At 40.1% G+C, this 17,958-nt stretch overlaps 1 protein-coding gene across 2 annotated transcripts in view; it reads right to left on the bottom strand.

Annotated features, from left to right (window-relative positions):
- The window catches only part of CCDC50 (coiled-coil domain containing 50), a 60,612-nt gene that overhangs the window by 21,892 nt on the left and 20,762 nt on the right, over positions 1-17,958 (bottom strand). For both annotated transcript variants that reach the window (XM_039234217.1, XM_039234218.1), the window contains exons 2-5: positions 11,470-11,532; positions 10,562-10,688; positions 6,221-6,311; positions 15-132 (exon numbers count right to left, since the gene is read on the bottom strand). In XM_039234217.1, coding sequence (XP_039090148.1) covers positions 15-132; positions 6,221-6,311; positions 10,562-10,688; positions 11,470-11,532 — 399 coding nt within the window. The remainder of the gene's footprint in view (positions 1-14; positions 133-6,220; positions 6,312-10,561; positions 10,689-11,469; positions 11,533-17,958) is intronic.

Genomic DNA, 17,958 nt, shown 5'->3' with positions numbered 1-17,958 from the left:
GTAGCCATTGTTACCTCCATTTTCATAGTAGTAACTATCTCCATAAGCACTGGATCCAGAGGACTCTGGAAAGTGTTTCTTTCGCTTTTTCTCTTCCTGTAACTCCTTTTCTTGCAAAAGGCGAGCTATGTCCTGCACATAAAGAGAGAATGCTAATAAATATCACCAGAGAACAAATAAACCTTTTACAATGAAACAAACTCCATCCAGTGGCCCTAATGTCAATGGTTTGACACTCTACTGCTAAGCTTCTGTGGGCTCCGTCCACAGCTTTCCAGACTTCATGACATTAAGTTCATGCTATTCAAATGCTCAATGGAGTAGCACATGATCCAGATGAATAAGAAAGACGTTTTTGGGGGCGCCTGGGTGGCTTAGTTGGTTGAACGTCCGACTTTCCCTTAGGTCATGATCTCGCGGTTCGTGGGTTCGAGCCCTGCGTCGGGCTCTGTGCTGACTGCCAGCTCAGAGCCTGGAGCCTGTTTCAGTCTGTGACTCCCTCTCTCTCTGACCCTCCCCTCCTCACGCTGTCTCTCTCTCTCNCTCTGTGCTGACTGCCAGCTCAGAGCCTGGAGCCTGTTTCAGTCTGTGACTCCCTCTCTCTCTGACCCTCCCCTCCTCACGCTGTCTCTCTCTCTCTCTCCTAAAAGAAATAAAACATTTTTAAAAAAAAAAAAAAAGAAAGACGTTTTTGTTAAATTAAATTTAAATCTAACTTAATCTGGGACCTACAAACCTAGTAGTATTCCTACAGCTAGTTATACAACAGAATTTTTAAAATTCGTTATTTGTAGGCCCTTTTTCCAAGATGATGATTCAGTAAGCCTGAATGGAGAAGAGTGGAGTAGTCTATAAAACATTAAAATTGTATACATAATTTTGAAACTTTGTAAAAGAATTCTTCGGCTGATCCTGATTTCCCTCTGCATTATTAGAACACCACTGCCAAAGACACAACAGTCTCCCACCTATCTCCCCCTTGCTTCATAGCCAGGCAAGTTTCCCCAGTTACTGAGTGAAGGATAACATTCTGACCCTGTCCCCTAAAAGATTACCATGAGCCTCTGACAACAAAGGTTTATGCAAATAACTAAAATATAATCAAATCATAAATGCCTCAATAAAAGAGTAAAAATGTCAATGAGTATGAAGGAGGCAAATCTTATTTCTGCTTAAATGAATTAGTACCACTCTTTGCATTTGGAATTACTGTTTCATAAAGTATAATTTGAGAAAGCAAATCTAAAATAACTCATAAGCCCTTCTGAAGTCGTTTTCAATTATTTTTTAATTAATCATATTAATCAGGTAGGCTTACTTTGGATTAATATGTAAAAAAAAAAACCTTCCATAATTAGAAGACTTTCTGCTAAATACATTTGAATGAAAATTCACCATTATATTTCATCTCTTTTCTGTCATTAAAGCCTACCCACCTCCTGAAAATCCGAAACAATGAGCATAAGACAAAACACAGTTAAAGATCTCTAGATCTCTAGAGAAAAGTAATTTTAATAAAAATAGATTTACTGATTGTCTTCGAGGGACCAAACATTCTCCTAGAGACCTGCAGAGAGACAGGATATATGACCCATATCCTCAAAGTCTGACCTATTAAGTTTAGGAGCAAAATGATTAGCATAATTTAAGATCCTTTGAAAGGCAAGTGCTCTAAGAGAGGCACTGTCACAAACAAGGTGCAATGCAGCCCAGAGGAGCTTAGCACATCTTTCCCAAGCACATGACGAATTATTAAACTATTATGTTGAATTCCTTATGCTACTTTTTTGGTTTCTATGATTTTATATCAGGATTCCTTCTCCCTTAAGGTTTCCACTTCTATTCCTCAATGGTAGTTGGTTTCAAAATGAGGAAATCTTCGGCATAAATTCAAGGAAATCTAAAAATGTGACTGTCAGATGACTATCAGAGAGGAAAAAAAGAAGACTACTTTTTTTCCATTCCATTAGACTACTCCACTTCTTTCTCAGCTAGCAATTAACGTCTAATTCAGTAGGGAACTCTCAACAGGTACAATCTCCAGAGGAATATAAGACCAGAAAACAACATATCAATTCTATAGATGCAAAAAAAAAAATCAATATGATTAACATAAGAAGAAGAATTTTCTCAACCAGGAACCTTCCACTCATTCCCCCTTTCTGGTCGCACATGCATAATCTTATTTTTAAAATGCCAAAACACAGGAAATTTTTTAGTAGCTAAATGTACTGCTGTTTGAGCTATGCTCTAAATATTACCAACTTATATAAATACTCTTTTAGAAGGTGAAATTCTAATCACTTTAAGAATGTTATGAAAAAGTACCATGGTTCACAGATTAAGTTTTAATGTAAATGTTACTAAGTTTATCCCTAAACAGCTCATATTATAAATGGCTTCAAACTGTTGAACTAGTGCCACAGACTTTTCATAACATGGTCAGGCTAATGTTTACTTAAGAGGAAAAAAATAAGAAGTTTTGCCCTAACATAGTTACACATTCACATATATTTGGACCTAAGTTCAAAGACACACATATATCTATAGATATTCACATACACACACACACTTAAGAATTTAATTTAAAAACAAGTTAAATCAACTAAGCACACATTCCTTAGCCTTATTAAATAACACTGACAAATGCTTATGTTATGGCCAAAGAAAATGATTCCAATGGAATTAGCCCACTTTAATTAGTTGCAAACTCACACAGTCCAGTAATTTCCAAAGGCTACAACCCTTTCTTCAACAGAGGCCTAGAGAGAAATGCAACTACTCTAGTCACACTATATAAAAAATTTGTTTTTAAAAAGGAAGAAAGGAATGAAGGGAGGGAAGGAGGAAGGGAGAATAGAAGAATAAAAGAACAAAGAAGAAGAAAGGAGAAGGAGGGCGAGAGGAATGGGAAGGGGTGGGAGGGGAAAGGCTACAATGCTGGTAAGACTCTTAAAGATCTTTCTCTCTTTCTTTAAACTTTCTTGTTGTTGTTATTAACTTTTCTACATCTGTCTTCCCACATGGAAATATTACTTTCCTTACATCTGTGCTCTGTTAAAAAGCACAATAAAATTATTCCATAACAAAGTTAGAAATCCTATTTCACCCACACAGAGTTGTATAACTCTACTCCTCATGTACAATGTTGTTCAGGAAAAATACTCTGCCCCAATAGGAAAGAAGCCTTGGATTCTGTTGTTTGGAGAGTTAGAAACAACCAAAGAAGAGTTGACCCCAAAAATCTCTGAAAGAAATCTGGGTGAAAATCCAGAGAGGAACTTTCCACAGCCCTGCTGTCCAATAAGAACATACTAGCTAAGCAGACTCCATAAGGAAATAGAAGAGCATAGAATGAGGAGGGGAAAAAAAAAAAAAAGAATTAGGACAGTTTATGAGTAACAGGCAATGTTTTTTTCAGAAGTTGGCCAGAAGGGGTGCCCGGGTGGCTCAGTAGGTTAAGGATCTGACTCCAGCTCAGGTCATCATCTCACGGTTCTTGGTCTGTGCTGACAGCTCAGAGCCTGGAGCCTGCTTTGGATTCTGTGTCTCCCTCTGTCTCTCTGCCCCTCAAAAATGAATGTTAAAAAAAATTTTTTTCATTTTTTAAAAGTTGGCCAGAAAAATTCCCACTATTATCTCATCTCAGTGTCCTCTGTGAGGCACCATGGACTAAAATAAACAATATGTATTATCATACATTCTTCAATGACAAACTTTACTCATGCAAATTATGTGCATTTAATATTAATAACATACAAGTCAGCTGAGAGCAGTATTTTTTGATAAGAAAACCTCTCCACATGGTAGGCATATTCTGATCTAAGGCATCAGCTGAAAAGTCAGAGTCTGAATAGAGTTTTTAAGGCTGGTTTCACTAAATCTCCGCAACTGGATTTCTGATTCAATCTCTCACGGCACTAGGGAATGGGACCATTTTTGTAGGTCAAACAAGAGCAGAGGGCAAGGTAGGGAGATGCATAAATGCAAGGAAACACTTGAAGACGGCTCAGATCACACAGGACTGGAATACACTTTAAGCCAGTTTTTTTTCCTCCCTTTCTAATTTAGTACACATCTCCTTCTATAACAGAAATCAGAGCTCTTATAAAGGGCAGAATCGTTGGGAAACACTTGGCAAGAAAGCCAAAAGGAAAGAAATTAACTTAATATGTAAGAAGTTAGTATGTACCAAAGGCATTTAAACCTCACGACAGCCCTCTAGGGTATGTGCAATTATCGTGACTTGTCCATCTTGGAACCTAAAGTTCTATGTGGTTAAGTAAGATGCTGCAAGTCCCAGCTAGAAGTTAAAGAGCTAAGATTCAAACTCAAAGGAAGCCTAACTGGAAAATCTCCATGCTTTCTGTTGTGACACAGGACATCCGTGTCAGGAGCAGTCAGTCAGGGGACCTGAACCGTACAGACATTTCTTAGGCATCTTATTATAGCAGGGGACCAGTCACTGACTTCCTTAAGTCCTAATTTCTTCATCTGAAAAAGAGTCAATCACTACACTGCTTACTTTATACAGTATTACCACGAGACTATTTACTGTGATTACTGTTTAGATTCTACACGCCTAAATAAAGTGTTTTGGTTTCTCTTTCTATCCTGTTTTCCCCAAATTGGGGGGGGGGGGGAATAAATCACAGGACACCACTAGCATTTATAAGAAGCCAACTTCATTACTCTGTTATTTTTTTAAATAGAAGCTTTCCTGTTTAGAAAATATAATCACTTCTTTCAGTTCCCAGTTTCATCCCCAAAGCAAAGTCTTGACTACACAGGGCAACACATCCTGCAGTAAGAAAGAGTTCCTGTGTTGCTAACAGGAAGGACAGAGAGCAATTCCTAACTCTGACTTGCAGTTCTGATGATCATAGGATCATGGTTTGTTTCTTAAGGAAACAGCTGAACACACACACACACGGCAGGTGTCTCCCGCTCACCTGGCACTGAACAAGGAGTCTTAGAGGGACAGGAATGGTTCCGTGGGAGCAGCAGTGCACGCAGGCTGTTGGCTGACGGCCTGCACCCCATCTGTCTAACAGGGTGATCACGTGTGCTGGCTTACCCAAGATAGGCCCGGCTCACATCATTATTAGCAGTCACCCCCTTGAACCTAGAAGAGTATTTGAGTATACATACAACAAATCGTATGGTCATCCTACTGTTAAAATTCTAACCGTTTTCTTCAGTCTATGGCCAAGAACAGCACAGCTGGTTTGAAAGAAGGCAAAGAATCAACACACGCTGAAAAGGAACTGTTTGTAAGAAAGGCTGAAAGTGTAAAACAAAGGCAGGTAATAGATGCAAATTCAAGTCTTCTCACCAACTAAACACTACTGCTACTTTTAGTCATTTTGAACTTTAAAAACAATACAATTTAAAAACATATACAGAATTAGACTGATTAGTTCCTGGAGGCAGCGCGTCACAGGAGAGTGAAGCCACGGACAGCAGAGTGGGAACAATGGTGGCCCCCGGCCTCTCACGACAATACCCCGGACTCGTGTTCAGACTACATGCAGGTCTGCTCTCCCTCTCTCAAGACTGCAGGAATAACCCCCAGACAAACACCCTGTACTGGTTTGAACAGTGTCCCCTAAAAAGTAACTTCTCCCAAGAACCTCAGAATATGACCTTATTCAGGAATAGGGTCTTTACAGATGTAATGAGTTAAGAGAAAATCATACTAGACTAGGGTGGGTCCCCGATCCAATGACTAGTTCCCTTTTAAGAAGAGAAGAAACACAAAGACACGGGAAAAAGGCCATCAGACAACAGAGGCAGAGACTGAAGTGATGCAGTGACACTCTGAGAAATGCCAATGATGGTCAGGAGCCAGCAGAAGCTAGGGAGAGACAAAGAAGCATCTTTCCCAACAGGCAGCAGGGGCCCACCAAAACCTGGAATTCGGATTCCTGGCCTCCCGAACTGTGAGAGAATCTACTCCTGTTGTTCTAGACCACCAAGTTTGTAGTAATTGTTAAAGCAGCCCTAGGAACCTAATTCACCTCTTATGTTGAATTACCATAATCTTTTAAGAGTTCACTTAGGTCATCAAGGGGCAATAAACAGTGGCCCACGGAGGGCAATGCTTAACCCCGAAAGAGGAGAGGTCTGCTGCCCATCCAGCAACCCTGCACGGAGCCCGTGAATACATCAGGCAGCTCTTTCTCAGGCCTAGGGCGGAGGAACATCAGCTCAGTTGTACCTCATCTTTCTTCTCCTGAATGCGTCGTCTCTCAGCCTCAATAGCCAGCTTCTCCTGGATTTCCTGAGCAATTTCACAGTCTTGTTGTTCACTAAAAAACAAAGGTGAAAGTAGTATGAATAAAGGAAATAAGTAATGAATCTTCCTAAAGAGTAATACAATTTACTGCACACTATGAGCCTGTGCACATCTTTATCTACTTAGTCCTCACGATAATGATGCAAAGAGGTTGATATTATGACATGTCACAGATTAAAAAGCTGGGGCCCAGAGTAGTGACAGCATTTCCCTAAGATCACAGAGAACATGAGTGGCAGAACCAGAATCTGATCCGCAGACACTACAGTGGGAAGTCCTGCGCCTTTTCTACGTTCCCTTATCACCTCGCCATACTGGGGCCACTCTACAGACAGGAATGCTTTCTCAAGAGTGTGCAAAGGAGACGTAAACTATGAGATTAATATCCACAAATATCCAGATCACTAAATGTCACCGTGGTCTCCCAGAAGTGGTGGTATGACTTTAAAATTATTTTTGTGAGTGTTTAAATTAAATGTATCTTTCAGTTTCACTTATACTTAAAATACTCCACAGCTTCAGTTCCCAGTAGAAACCTCTCTGGCTGGTGCCAGTTTTCTTAAAACTCAGGTTCCTGAGAAAACCAAAGGCTACAGTACTGCTGCTATCATAGTGTGCTTTGTTTTGGCACTCACGCACTGAACAGGGACTTAAGTTTAACACCTGCTATGGTCCCAGCACGACACTCAGACACTGAGGATACAAACATGGGTAAATCTTCACTCTGCACTCAAGGCTCACAGTCCTTTTTTGGGAGAAGAACCAAGAGAATGATTTTGGTGGGAGAAATAGATCCTCTAGAAGAGCACCTCTAAACAGCAGTTTAAACAGAAAAGAGGATTTGGATCTCTCAGAGATGGGTACAAGTGCACGTCCTCTAGATTCAGGTTTCAAGAAAAGTCAATGGGCAGCTTCACAGTCCAGAACCCGAGAGCTCTGGAGAGCCAACCTTGAGACACAACCGTCAGCTAGGAAGGAGGACCATACACATACGATTTAAGAAGAGGTTGGAATGAAATTACAGCTGTGACTTACAGGGGCAATTTGCTTGCTAAACGTTCTCACTCTCCCTCTCATTCTCTCCCTGCCAAGCGAACTTAAAATTCTCAGTCAATCTCATTCGGGGTTGGCTACTCCATGTTTAACAAACAGCATTTTGTAACCGGAAAGTGTTGGGGAGGGCAACGGTCCGAGCTGCGATGAAGGAATTAAAGCCCATACACTCTACTCCAACAAAACAGAGAGGACAGAAATTATCCTAATTTCTGGGACAGAAATGGTCACTTTCAACACGCTTGGAGACAGGCAGATGTAGGTGGAAGGAGAGGTGCGCACAGATGCGGTCATGTACGCATGGGTTATGCAGGTACAAGACAGAAAGTAAGGAAGAGAAAGTAAGACAGCACAGGTAAGGGACGGCAAGGCTCTCTTACAATCAGCAGGAAAAGCACTGGATACGGTGGCTGCAGACCTGATTTCTGGTCCTGCCACTGACAGTCAGTGAGCCGTGCCCTCTCGTGTCAACCTATCAGCTGTAAAAGTATTTGGACTCAATGACTTCATCCTTTAGGTCTAATATTTTAGAACTCTTAACCACTCAAGCCAAAGAACTGAAAACAAACAAATACCTACTTAGAACAATTTTTATTTATAGATCCTCTTTTTATTCACTTACTTCTAATAATTAAGAGTCATATGCAAAACCATATTCCTAGTTTTCAAAGGCTTCTCTAATTGGATCTCCCAAACTCAGGTAAAATCTGTACAAGAGTTAGCAACTATTAATTACATGCAAGATAATAATAGATGGGAAAAAGCAGAAGCCCAGCAGAAAAGGCAAATCCAAATGAGATGTTAAAGGTCACAAGTGACACATGTCCTCCCTAGTATAGAAAATAAAGACGTGAGGTTTAAGCTGAGCTTAATCACTTCCAAACATATATTCATGAAAGACCAGATCGAGTTCACTCCCCCAGTTACACAAAATCCCAAGGAAGCAAAATCACATGAGAAAGGCGTAGTCAACAATTGGTAAGCCTGACACTGGACAGCGGCCCCAGGATGCAGAGTGAGTGAGAGCTTCCAGTTCATTAATATTCACAGCATTTCATCCAACCAGTGAGGTGCAACTGTCAAAACTGCTCGGGTGTGACAATCAGAAACTTCCCTTCTAACGACCTATTTCAGCTAAGAATACCTCCAAAAGCCTGGAGTCCCAGGCAGAAAGAGAATACCTGGCTCTCCTCTAAGATCTATAATTCCTTACTCTCCAAATCCTCATTTATATTTAGTGTTTTATCTCAATAATCTCTGAATAATCTCATTATACTCTCATTACCCTAATTCAGGGTCTTAAGCTTCTGCACCAGCCTCAGAACTGCCCTTCATAGCAAAGTACTGTGATTCACGTAATAGGCAATGATTTAGAACTCTAGAATATTCTAGCTCTGACTCTTATCTTTTTGTTTTGTTTTGTTTAAACTTATTTCTTTATTTTGAGAGAGACAGAGAGAACAGAGGAGGGACAGAGGAGGCGGGGGAGGGGGGGCAAGGGAGAGAGAATCCCAAGCAGGCTCCACATTGTCAGTGCAGAGGCTGACCTGGGGCTCAAATTTACAAACCTGTGAGATCATGACCTACTTGAACTGAAATCAAGAGCTGGAGGATTAACTGACTGAGCCACCCAGGCACCTCTCTGGCTCTCATCTTAACCAGAGTTGCATTAACCAGAGAACCTCCACACATCTCAAATGTCTCTCTCTTCTTACTCCATTAGCATTACCATCAAATCAAACTTTGTCATCTCTTAATTTGACCACTGCCCAAAGCTGTCTTCAGTCGTGCCCCCTACAATCCTTTACCTATCCAGCCCCTAGAGTAGGGCCCAAACTGAAAATCCAAAACTCTTTCAATGGTTCTCTGTTGTTTATAATATCTATAAAATCTAAACTCCTAAAAACATAACTTTTGGTCTAGTTTTTGACTACTTTTCTGGCCTCATCCCCAGCCCATGCCCGTAATCACACCCTACACTCCAGCAATACTGAGTACCTTGTAGCTACCATGAAATTCCAGGTACGTCAACCTCTTACCTTCCCTGCTACTCTGGCTAGAACAGTTTCCTCCTGTTGTCACTAGGAACTTCTAATGAACCATCAAGGTTCAGATTAAATATATCACGTGTGTTGGAATGGTTTTCTCAGTCTCTCCTTTCTTCATAGGCATTAAATGTATTAATTATCTGTGGCTTACACATGTATCTGTAGATTTAAAATGCTCAGTTTTATTCTGAGGCCCTTAAAGGCAACGGCTATATTTTAATCCTATCTGTGGTCTCCAGTGCCTTCCATGGTGACAGGTATAGTAAGCGTCTTAATAAGAGTGTTTATTTACAAAATAAGGAAGCTGAACAAAATGATGACTAAAGTTCTCTACAAATAATAAAACAGAAGGGCAAACCCTTCCACAAAGACAGCAAAAATAACAGGCTTTCCTGTTTATCTGAACAAGAACCAGAGTAACTGTGGGGACCTTTTACTACTTCCTTTACCCTTTCCCCTCAAAATTATACCTTGTTATTAAATCTACCATTTGAGATTCAGGCACAGGGGTCACTCTCAAATAAGAAATGCACCCTGTGAGCTTTTAAAACAGTGGAAAAAAGTAAGTCATTGTGCTGGAAGAGATCCTGGATATGATCCTTCCATTTACCGAACTATTAAAGGAGGAGACTGAGGAAGGAACATTTGTCAGATGCTGAAGTTAGAAAGAGAACAGTGTATACTTCAGAGCTTTCCAGAAGATTCTGCCTCTCCCTGGAAAGCAAAGAGGTTCAAGGAAAATAGGAGCAGCAAACACCAACCACAAAAGAGTAAAGGAACCCAATGCAGCTCATAACTTTCTCTGATATCCAGTATTTTCCTGGGTCCCCCAAGCAACCTATGAGGCAAAGGGAACAGAGATTATTTCCCATGTGCTATAGGGAAGGAATACAGACTCAGAGAGGTGGATCGAAATGGTTAAAGTCCTACAGTTAAACATGTTTAGAATTCATTCCAGAATCTACATGTCCCCAAACCTATAAAGTATTCCAACAACAATAAAAATTTCAACACAAAGAAAACTGTAGTCTAGCCACTACAGGATTTGTAATCTAACAGTGACAGGCATAAGAGGGACAGACACACAGTCTTCTCCCTTGCCTGGCTGCTGAGAAAACCAGCCCCGCATGCCTCCCCCCACCCTTGCCCCCCAAATCCTCACAGGTCTTTGTAGCGCTTCTGGAGCTGAGCCTGAGCTTTCAGATCTTCCTCCTGAAGCTGCTTAGCCACCTGGAGATCATGCTGGACCAAACGGTTCCGCTGAATATTCGATGCCAAATGATGCTCAACTGGACAGAGAGATTGAAGGGAGGAATCGCAATGTTTCATCTTGTTTATAATACATCTCAGGATAACTTAAGGAGAGTTTTTCCATTAAAAACTTCAGGTCCATGACTTCATTTTATGCTCTCAATAATGCTATATAACAGGCAGCAAAGGGATTCTTCTTCTTTCCATTAAGTAAAATGAGACTCAGAAAAGTGAAGTAACTTGCCCTTGGTCACAAGGCAAAACAGAGGCAGTGACAGGATTTCTACACCAATACTCTAAAAGTCAAGGCCAGGGCTCCTTCTGCTCCACAAGCTGTCACTCTATTTATAAACATTTTCAATACTTAATTTTTATACTGACACATGAATTAATGATTCACAAATTACATATTCGTAAATACGTGCCTCTGTGTAACACATATAACTTGGGTTTAGTTTCCATAATTACATACATAAATATTGAGAAAAAGCTACACTCCAGATACCTCCAATGCCTGCAAAGACATTCAGCCCCTCTTCTAGGGGAGGGAATGGAGGCCAGACAGTGTCTCCCTCCTATAACACTAAAGCTCACTTTTCCCCATAGACCCAAAGTCTCCTAATCCCTGGCAGCTGTCATACCTCAAAACACCCAGAACTTCACCCTCCACCCAGGTGGCATTTGCTCGATAAATCCCTCGGGGCCGATGGAAGGTGAGGCCTGGTGACTGGGTTCTCTCCCTGCCTCACCCTAAGAAACCTGCCTCAAGCTACCACTAAAAAAGACAGCAGGCGGAACACAGGGAGGGCCATTACTCACTCTCTTGTTCCTGCAGGCTGTGGGCCAGGGTGTGGTCCTCCAGCACAGCAAAATCTCGGCACACTGCAGAGGATGAAGGGAGGAAAAGCAGACAAGAAGGTTCAACGGCAGTATTTTAATAGGTTACAAAAAGAATTTTGTTTGCTTCAAAAATCAATTCGACTATTTCAGGACAATCAGTTTTATAACATGCAATGTAAAACAGTGACTAGTTAGTATAAAGTCTTCATTCACAAAAATCCACAATACCTGCTCAGTGCCAAGCACAGGGTATATCACACAGTAATGGTTAGCTCTGGTCTCTGGCCTAAGGATATTAACCACAGAATCAGAACCCATAAGTCCAGAAATTCTTTTATTTTTTTAATTTATTAATGGGAGAGTGCAAGTAGAGGGTCCAAAGTGGGCTCTGTGCTGACAGGCTGACAGCAGCAAGCCTGATGTGGGGCTCGAATTTACAAACTGCGAGATCGTGACCTGAGCCAAAATCGGACACTCAAGTAACTGAGCCACCCAGGTGCCCTACAGGTCCAGAAATTCTAATCCACATCTGTAAACAGAGGGTAAGTATTGTTGCCATAAAACAAGAGACAAGAACGTTCTGCATACTGTAGCTAAGAAAAAGCTGAGTTCTCGCATGGAGAGAGGAGTTAAAAGAAATCTAGCCTTTGCCTCAACCATCTAGGGTTGAGGGGATCCTCTCCCAGAGACTTACATCTATCCAGCTGTCTCTATGGAAAAACACACCTTTATTAGTCCCTCAGGTAGGAACAGATCTCTACTTCAAGATAATCATTTCTTTAATGGGTCCGCACCCTCAGACATACGTTTGAACTGGCTCCTCTAGGTCTCTGTAAATGTAGAGCTTCCTAAAAAGAATCTGCATACCAAAAGAAAACGGGAACCTTGAGGATACAGGAATCTCCCCCTACTGTCCCCTGGATTTGCAGTCTAGGCAAGAACATTCGCTGGCCTGTCTTTTTAGGAACAAATGGAAAGAGATGGTCTCCAAGGTCCACCTACTCCTGAATGGCTCTTATCATGAAACGTGCCTTTTGTTTGTTTGAAGGACATGTAATTTAGGTGATATAGTCTTACTCTATTTCAAACATGTAACTCACATTTAAAAGGAAAATTCCCCAAAGCCACAAACTACTATAACCTGTAGGACTCATGAAACTATGCCATAAGGTTACCAGAGGTTATAGATGTCTTTCTGCAGCTTTGAATTTGCCTATGAAGACATTTAACTGAAAGGGAATAAAGAAACACTCCTCTGTCATTCTTAGCACTTACATATGCTCACATATACATTCATATAGCCCTGAAAAATAACTCAATAAAAAAGTAGGTAGATCTTAGAGACATTAAGGTTACTCTGAAATGGGTTTACAACTGGAGGAATCGTTTCTGCCCAAGAACCATTTAAACAATATATGGCCTGCTTACTCCTTGCAATTCCAGTAAAGTCCTGTTGTTGTACATCTGATATATCCTCAGCAAGTTCTAACAACTTGTGGCCCAGCTCCTAGTTACCCTACTTTTCACAGAATGAAAGTGCTTTCAAGATGAGCTAATTAACTCTTGCAATTCACAGGTGAGGAAAATGAGGGCCAGAAGAAGAAAAGAGATATCAAGGCTATGTATAGTTTATTGGTGACAAGGTTGGAAGTCAGTGTCTGAGCCAGCAAGAGCTCCTTCCTTGCCTGACACCATGACGGCCTTCTGGGACTCCAGGCAAACCAGAACGTCAGAACAGAGTGAAAGGAGATATTACTCACACAAAACTCACACATACAGACACACACACACACACACACACACACACACACACAGTTGTATATATGCATTAGGTCACAATGTAAAACATATAACATCCTGAAGATTACAGTCAAAAACACTTAAAACCCACTTCAATTTATGTTACTCAGGCAGAAAGTTATGCCAAACAATATATTTTATATATGTTTTATGTCATACTGAATAAAATAAAAGATAATAAAATTACTGCAGGTTTCCATGTGGATAACCATGTGAAGAACTGCAATAGTTTTATATTTTTGTTTTAGTGAGTGCAACATTAAAAACATGGATGTTTATGGATGCATACACCTGTAATAAAAATATATGTTTTTAATATACAGCCCTGACACAGAATTGTGCTCACCTACAAAGAGAGCAAAAGAGAGTCAAAGAACAAGATTGCCTTCGCTATATAGGGTGTTCTATTGCTTTACAAACATAATACAGAAGACGAAAGCAAGTAAGGCAAATATTAACATCTATTAAATTTGGGTGGTAGGATCACGGGTTTCTGTATTTCTTTTGCTTTTGGTAATTTTTTATATATTATCTTTTAAAATTCTATAATTAAATATAAACTTTTTTTAATCCCACATCTTTAATTCCATCAATGTTAAACCATACGCATAAAGACATAGTTTCCATATCATAACAGGTGCAAGGAGTTTATGAATTACTGGTTACCATAACAATGAGTCTTCTCAATGACTTCTTAGTATTTAAACAGCAAGAATGAAGTATATTAAATCATTGTTATTTGATCCTAAATCTTCTTACAGCACATATGGGTTAGGGCTTGAGCTAGAAGAGAATCCAGAAGATCTTCAATGACTAAAGAAGAGCACACACTCATAGACAGGGTTGTACTGTCACTACACGGAGTCAGCATTTCAGAGTTAACTAACAACTTCCAAACATATGATCTCATTTATGCCAACTACTGTGTGCTCACTCCAGATTCTTCTGCAACCACGCTAGTTCCTTTCGAGATGTGCCTCTGTGCTCTCTGCATCATGACTCTTAATACAAGCTGGAAAACAACCACATACCCAGCCACCTTTGTCCATCAGTGACCAGACTGGGAATTACAGGAAACATTTCACAGCCAGGCCAAATTCAGAGCCGGGATCTTTGTGTCTTCCCTAATCTACTCTACTTGGAAGTAAACAGTGTCAGCGGTACCAGGGATAAACAGCATACATTCATCTCACCACCTTTCCCTGAAGGCACACTTAAGCTGCATCTTTGGACCCTGAGCTCCTACCCTCCCACTTCTCAAACTTCTTCCCTCCTATGTTCACTTTCACTCACTCGAATTTCAGGCTGATCTTGCCATTAGGGCAACTCCATCATTCCCCTCCATTCCCATCCACACTTCAATGGTCCTGTAAGCTTCCTCCCTCTGACCCCTAACATCTCCCCCAAAATTAGGGCATGGTAGCTAAGTCTCTTTTGAAAACTAACCATGCAACTCTACCTCCTTGCTTTTGAAGAGCATCAACAAAAAGAAATGCATTTTATCCTCCAACTCCAATACACAGCTGCCTCCCCGACCAGTTGGCAAACTCTTCAGGGCAGGGACCTTGTGGGACTAATCTCTGTACCTTCCACACAATTCTACATGCACTGTATGTAGCATGGAATAAGACTTTAAGAGACATTCATTAATTGAAAAAAATGAAGAAACTGAAGGAACACTGGCCAATAAAGTAAAAACAAAAAAACAGTAAAAGTTCCACAGCCATAAGAAGGAAACAATTTTATAAACAGAATTAAACTCTGTTGTTATGACAGTATTACAGAGACTTGTAAAATTTTCAGATATCACTTAAATAAAAACTAGAAACCTTCTCCATTCCCATTAAGTGAAATAGTTTTAGTGTTGTTTTAATCCAAATATATACATATAAGTATACAATGATTTAGTTTACACTAAACCAAACAAATCTCAGAAATAGGAAGTAGGATTTATATATACACACACACACATATTTGAAATATATATTTATATATAATACATATTTATTTATACTTATATATATTTATTTGTATTTTTATATATATTATGAACACACACATATATATATGTATATATTCTCCTCCATCAAGAAACAGGTGATTTTCATTCATTTGTGGATCCCCCTAAATACCCAACTGACATAGTATGTACCGAGTAAACACATTCATTCAACAAACATTTGCTGACCTCTCTTTTATGATAAATAAGTCATTCCAAGCCAGCATGAAGGTACAGATGACAGAAAGGTATATAAACATAATATAATTTGATAAATGCTACAGTTACAGAAAACTCTTTGAAGGCATAAATAATGGAGATGTGCTTGCTATGAACTGGAGGTAGGTGTAAGTAATAGCAGTGACTCAGAGGTCTCAAGAAACCCTAGAGTAGCTAACATACCAAACAAATTTCAAAGGAAGGTTAAAATTCCTAGGGGCAGAGTGGTACATTCTCGACTGGAGAGACCAATTGACTCTCACAAACCAGAAGAGTGAAGAAGTCGTTCCCCTTCTGTCCTTCTTGTAGTCACATCCCAAATCTTTCTGAAAATACCATTCCTATGACTCAGTCTTTACAAGCTTCCACCCACGTACAAATGCCTGGATTAATAACACATTCACTAGCAACTATTTCTTTCAACTGTGTCTGTACTGCCTTTTACGTCCTAGTATAATTTGTGAATTATTCTATTTTTGTGTAAGTGCTATAAGCAACAGATGGAATACATACTCATTGCTTTGAGGGCAGGGATAATACTTGCTTTCTTTTGTTCCGTACACATGAAAACAGCCTCTATGAATGAGGATGATGTTCCAGACACACATTCTATGTTGAAAAGTTTGGAAATGACAGGCAGCCACAGTTGCCACTGAGATAGCACTGTGTTGATTACAATGTACTTTCATATACATTCCTTCTAATTGCCTGAAGGTAAAGCTTTTATCAGTATTCTCATTTTAGTTATGAGGAAACGAAGGCTCAGATAAATAAAGTGACTTGACCAAGATTGCCCAATAAATGAACAAATGAACTGGAAACCAAACCTGGAAGAAGTAATGAGTCTATATTTCAGTACACTAGAAAAGAGTGATATTATTAAATAGTAAATAAAAGAAGACAAATATGCATTAGGTTATATGAAATTGTGAATACCACAGAATTTAGGTAAGGATGGTACATGTGCTCTGAAGGTGGGTTCCAGGTCCCAAAATAGAGCAATAAAATGGGGGACACTGTTTATTTTGTCTCATGATCTCCCAAGAATAAGTCTCTGTCAAAGTCAGCCTGTGTCCAATTCTGAAAAACAAGGGCAGTAAAAAGTTCTTTTCATTTCAGTGTTTCCTGGGTGATCTATAAGAAAAACCCTAGGCTGTGTGTGACTATGGTGGAAAATTACAAGGAATTTTCCTTGGGATCTAACCAGCTCACCCCATCTCCCCTACTCTCCATCCAAGATCAATGAGTTTTTCTCCCTTTGCAAAGAGAGTATTAATGAATTTCAGAATAATGTGTCCAAGAGATGTTAAAGACAATTCGAATGAAGAAATAACATATTTAAACCCCTATGCCTTTGCTTGTTGCCGTTCAAAAGGAATGTCTCCCTAATTTATTAAAAGAAGAGCCTCTTTTCTTTCTTTAAAGCTCTAATAAAAACTGCCTGAGTAAAAGAAAAATAGGATATAGGAAAAACTATGAACAGCCATCACCCCAATGTCAAGTCCTTGACATTTTCATCCCTAACAAAGTTTACGTATATAGGGACCAAGAGGCTATCAACATCACCACCACTAATACCAACACCAAAGCCAACCGTCACCCCTATTACCACCACCGTCAGCGTGGGAGCCTCTTAGGGATGCTCAGTTATGGACTGTGGACACTCTCTTAACCATCTGCCCCAATTAGGAGTCCCAAAATAGCATACACAGTTTTGAGTCACTGACCACTCTGACAACTGAAACTTCCCATTCAAATTTTTTTTTATGTTTTCATTTATTTTTGTGGGAGAGGGAGAGACAGCGTGAGCAGGGGAAGGTCAGAGAGAGAGGGAGACACAGAATCCGAAGACAGGCTTCAGGCTCTGAGCTGTCAGCACAGAGCCCGACGCAGGGCTCGAACCACGAACCCAGATCATGACCCGAGCTGAAGCCAGACGCTCAACCGACCGAGCCACCCAGGCGCCAAGAAACTTGCCATTCAGGCAGAAAGTTAAAACAATGGGAATAAGATCTCAGTAATGTCTCAAACAATTAATTTACTAGGGAATACAGGGAAACTGAAACTTTTACTCCTTCTCTTTTAATGCCCTAGATGACCATCCTGTTGAAATTAACAAAATCCAAGTATAGTATGACAGAAGGAGAGTGGCACCTAATTTGGGCTGACAAAAAACTGGTAAATGACACAGGCCTTCTATCCTCATTTACTTTGTTCCTAGTCAAAGTAGCCAATGGCGGGGCTACGTTTCTGATTAAGTCTCCAAATCCCCTGTTCTACCCCGTATACTATGGTAATTCCATCTTTCTGGAAGATAGAAGATCCTTCTGAGAAGAGACCCATAATATAATTAAATCAGATCCACTTTTCTGTAATATTTATCTTTAGTAGAATTACCACCCATCCTAACTAAGTACCCACAAAATGCACACAGACTTCTACAATTCCTT

Source organism: Hyaena hyaena, unplaced genomic scaffold (assembly GCF_003009895.1).
Source record: "Hyaena hyaena isolate Hyena2069 unplaced genomic scaffold, ASM300989v1 scaffold_84, whole genome shotgun sequence".
Lineage (NCBI taxonomy): Eukaryota > Metazoa > Chordata > Mammalia > Carnivora > Hyaenidae > Hyaena > Hyaena hyaena.
The sequence above is the reverse complement of the archived record's forward strand: the minus strand, read 5'-3'. Positions and strand labels throughout refer to the sequence as shown.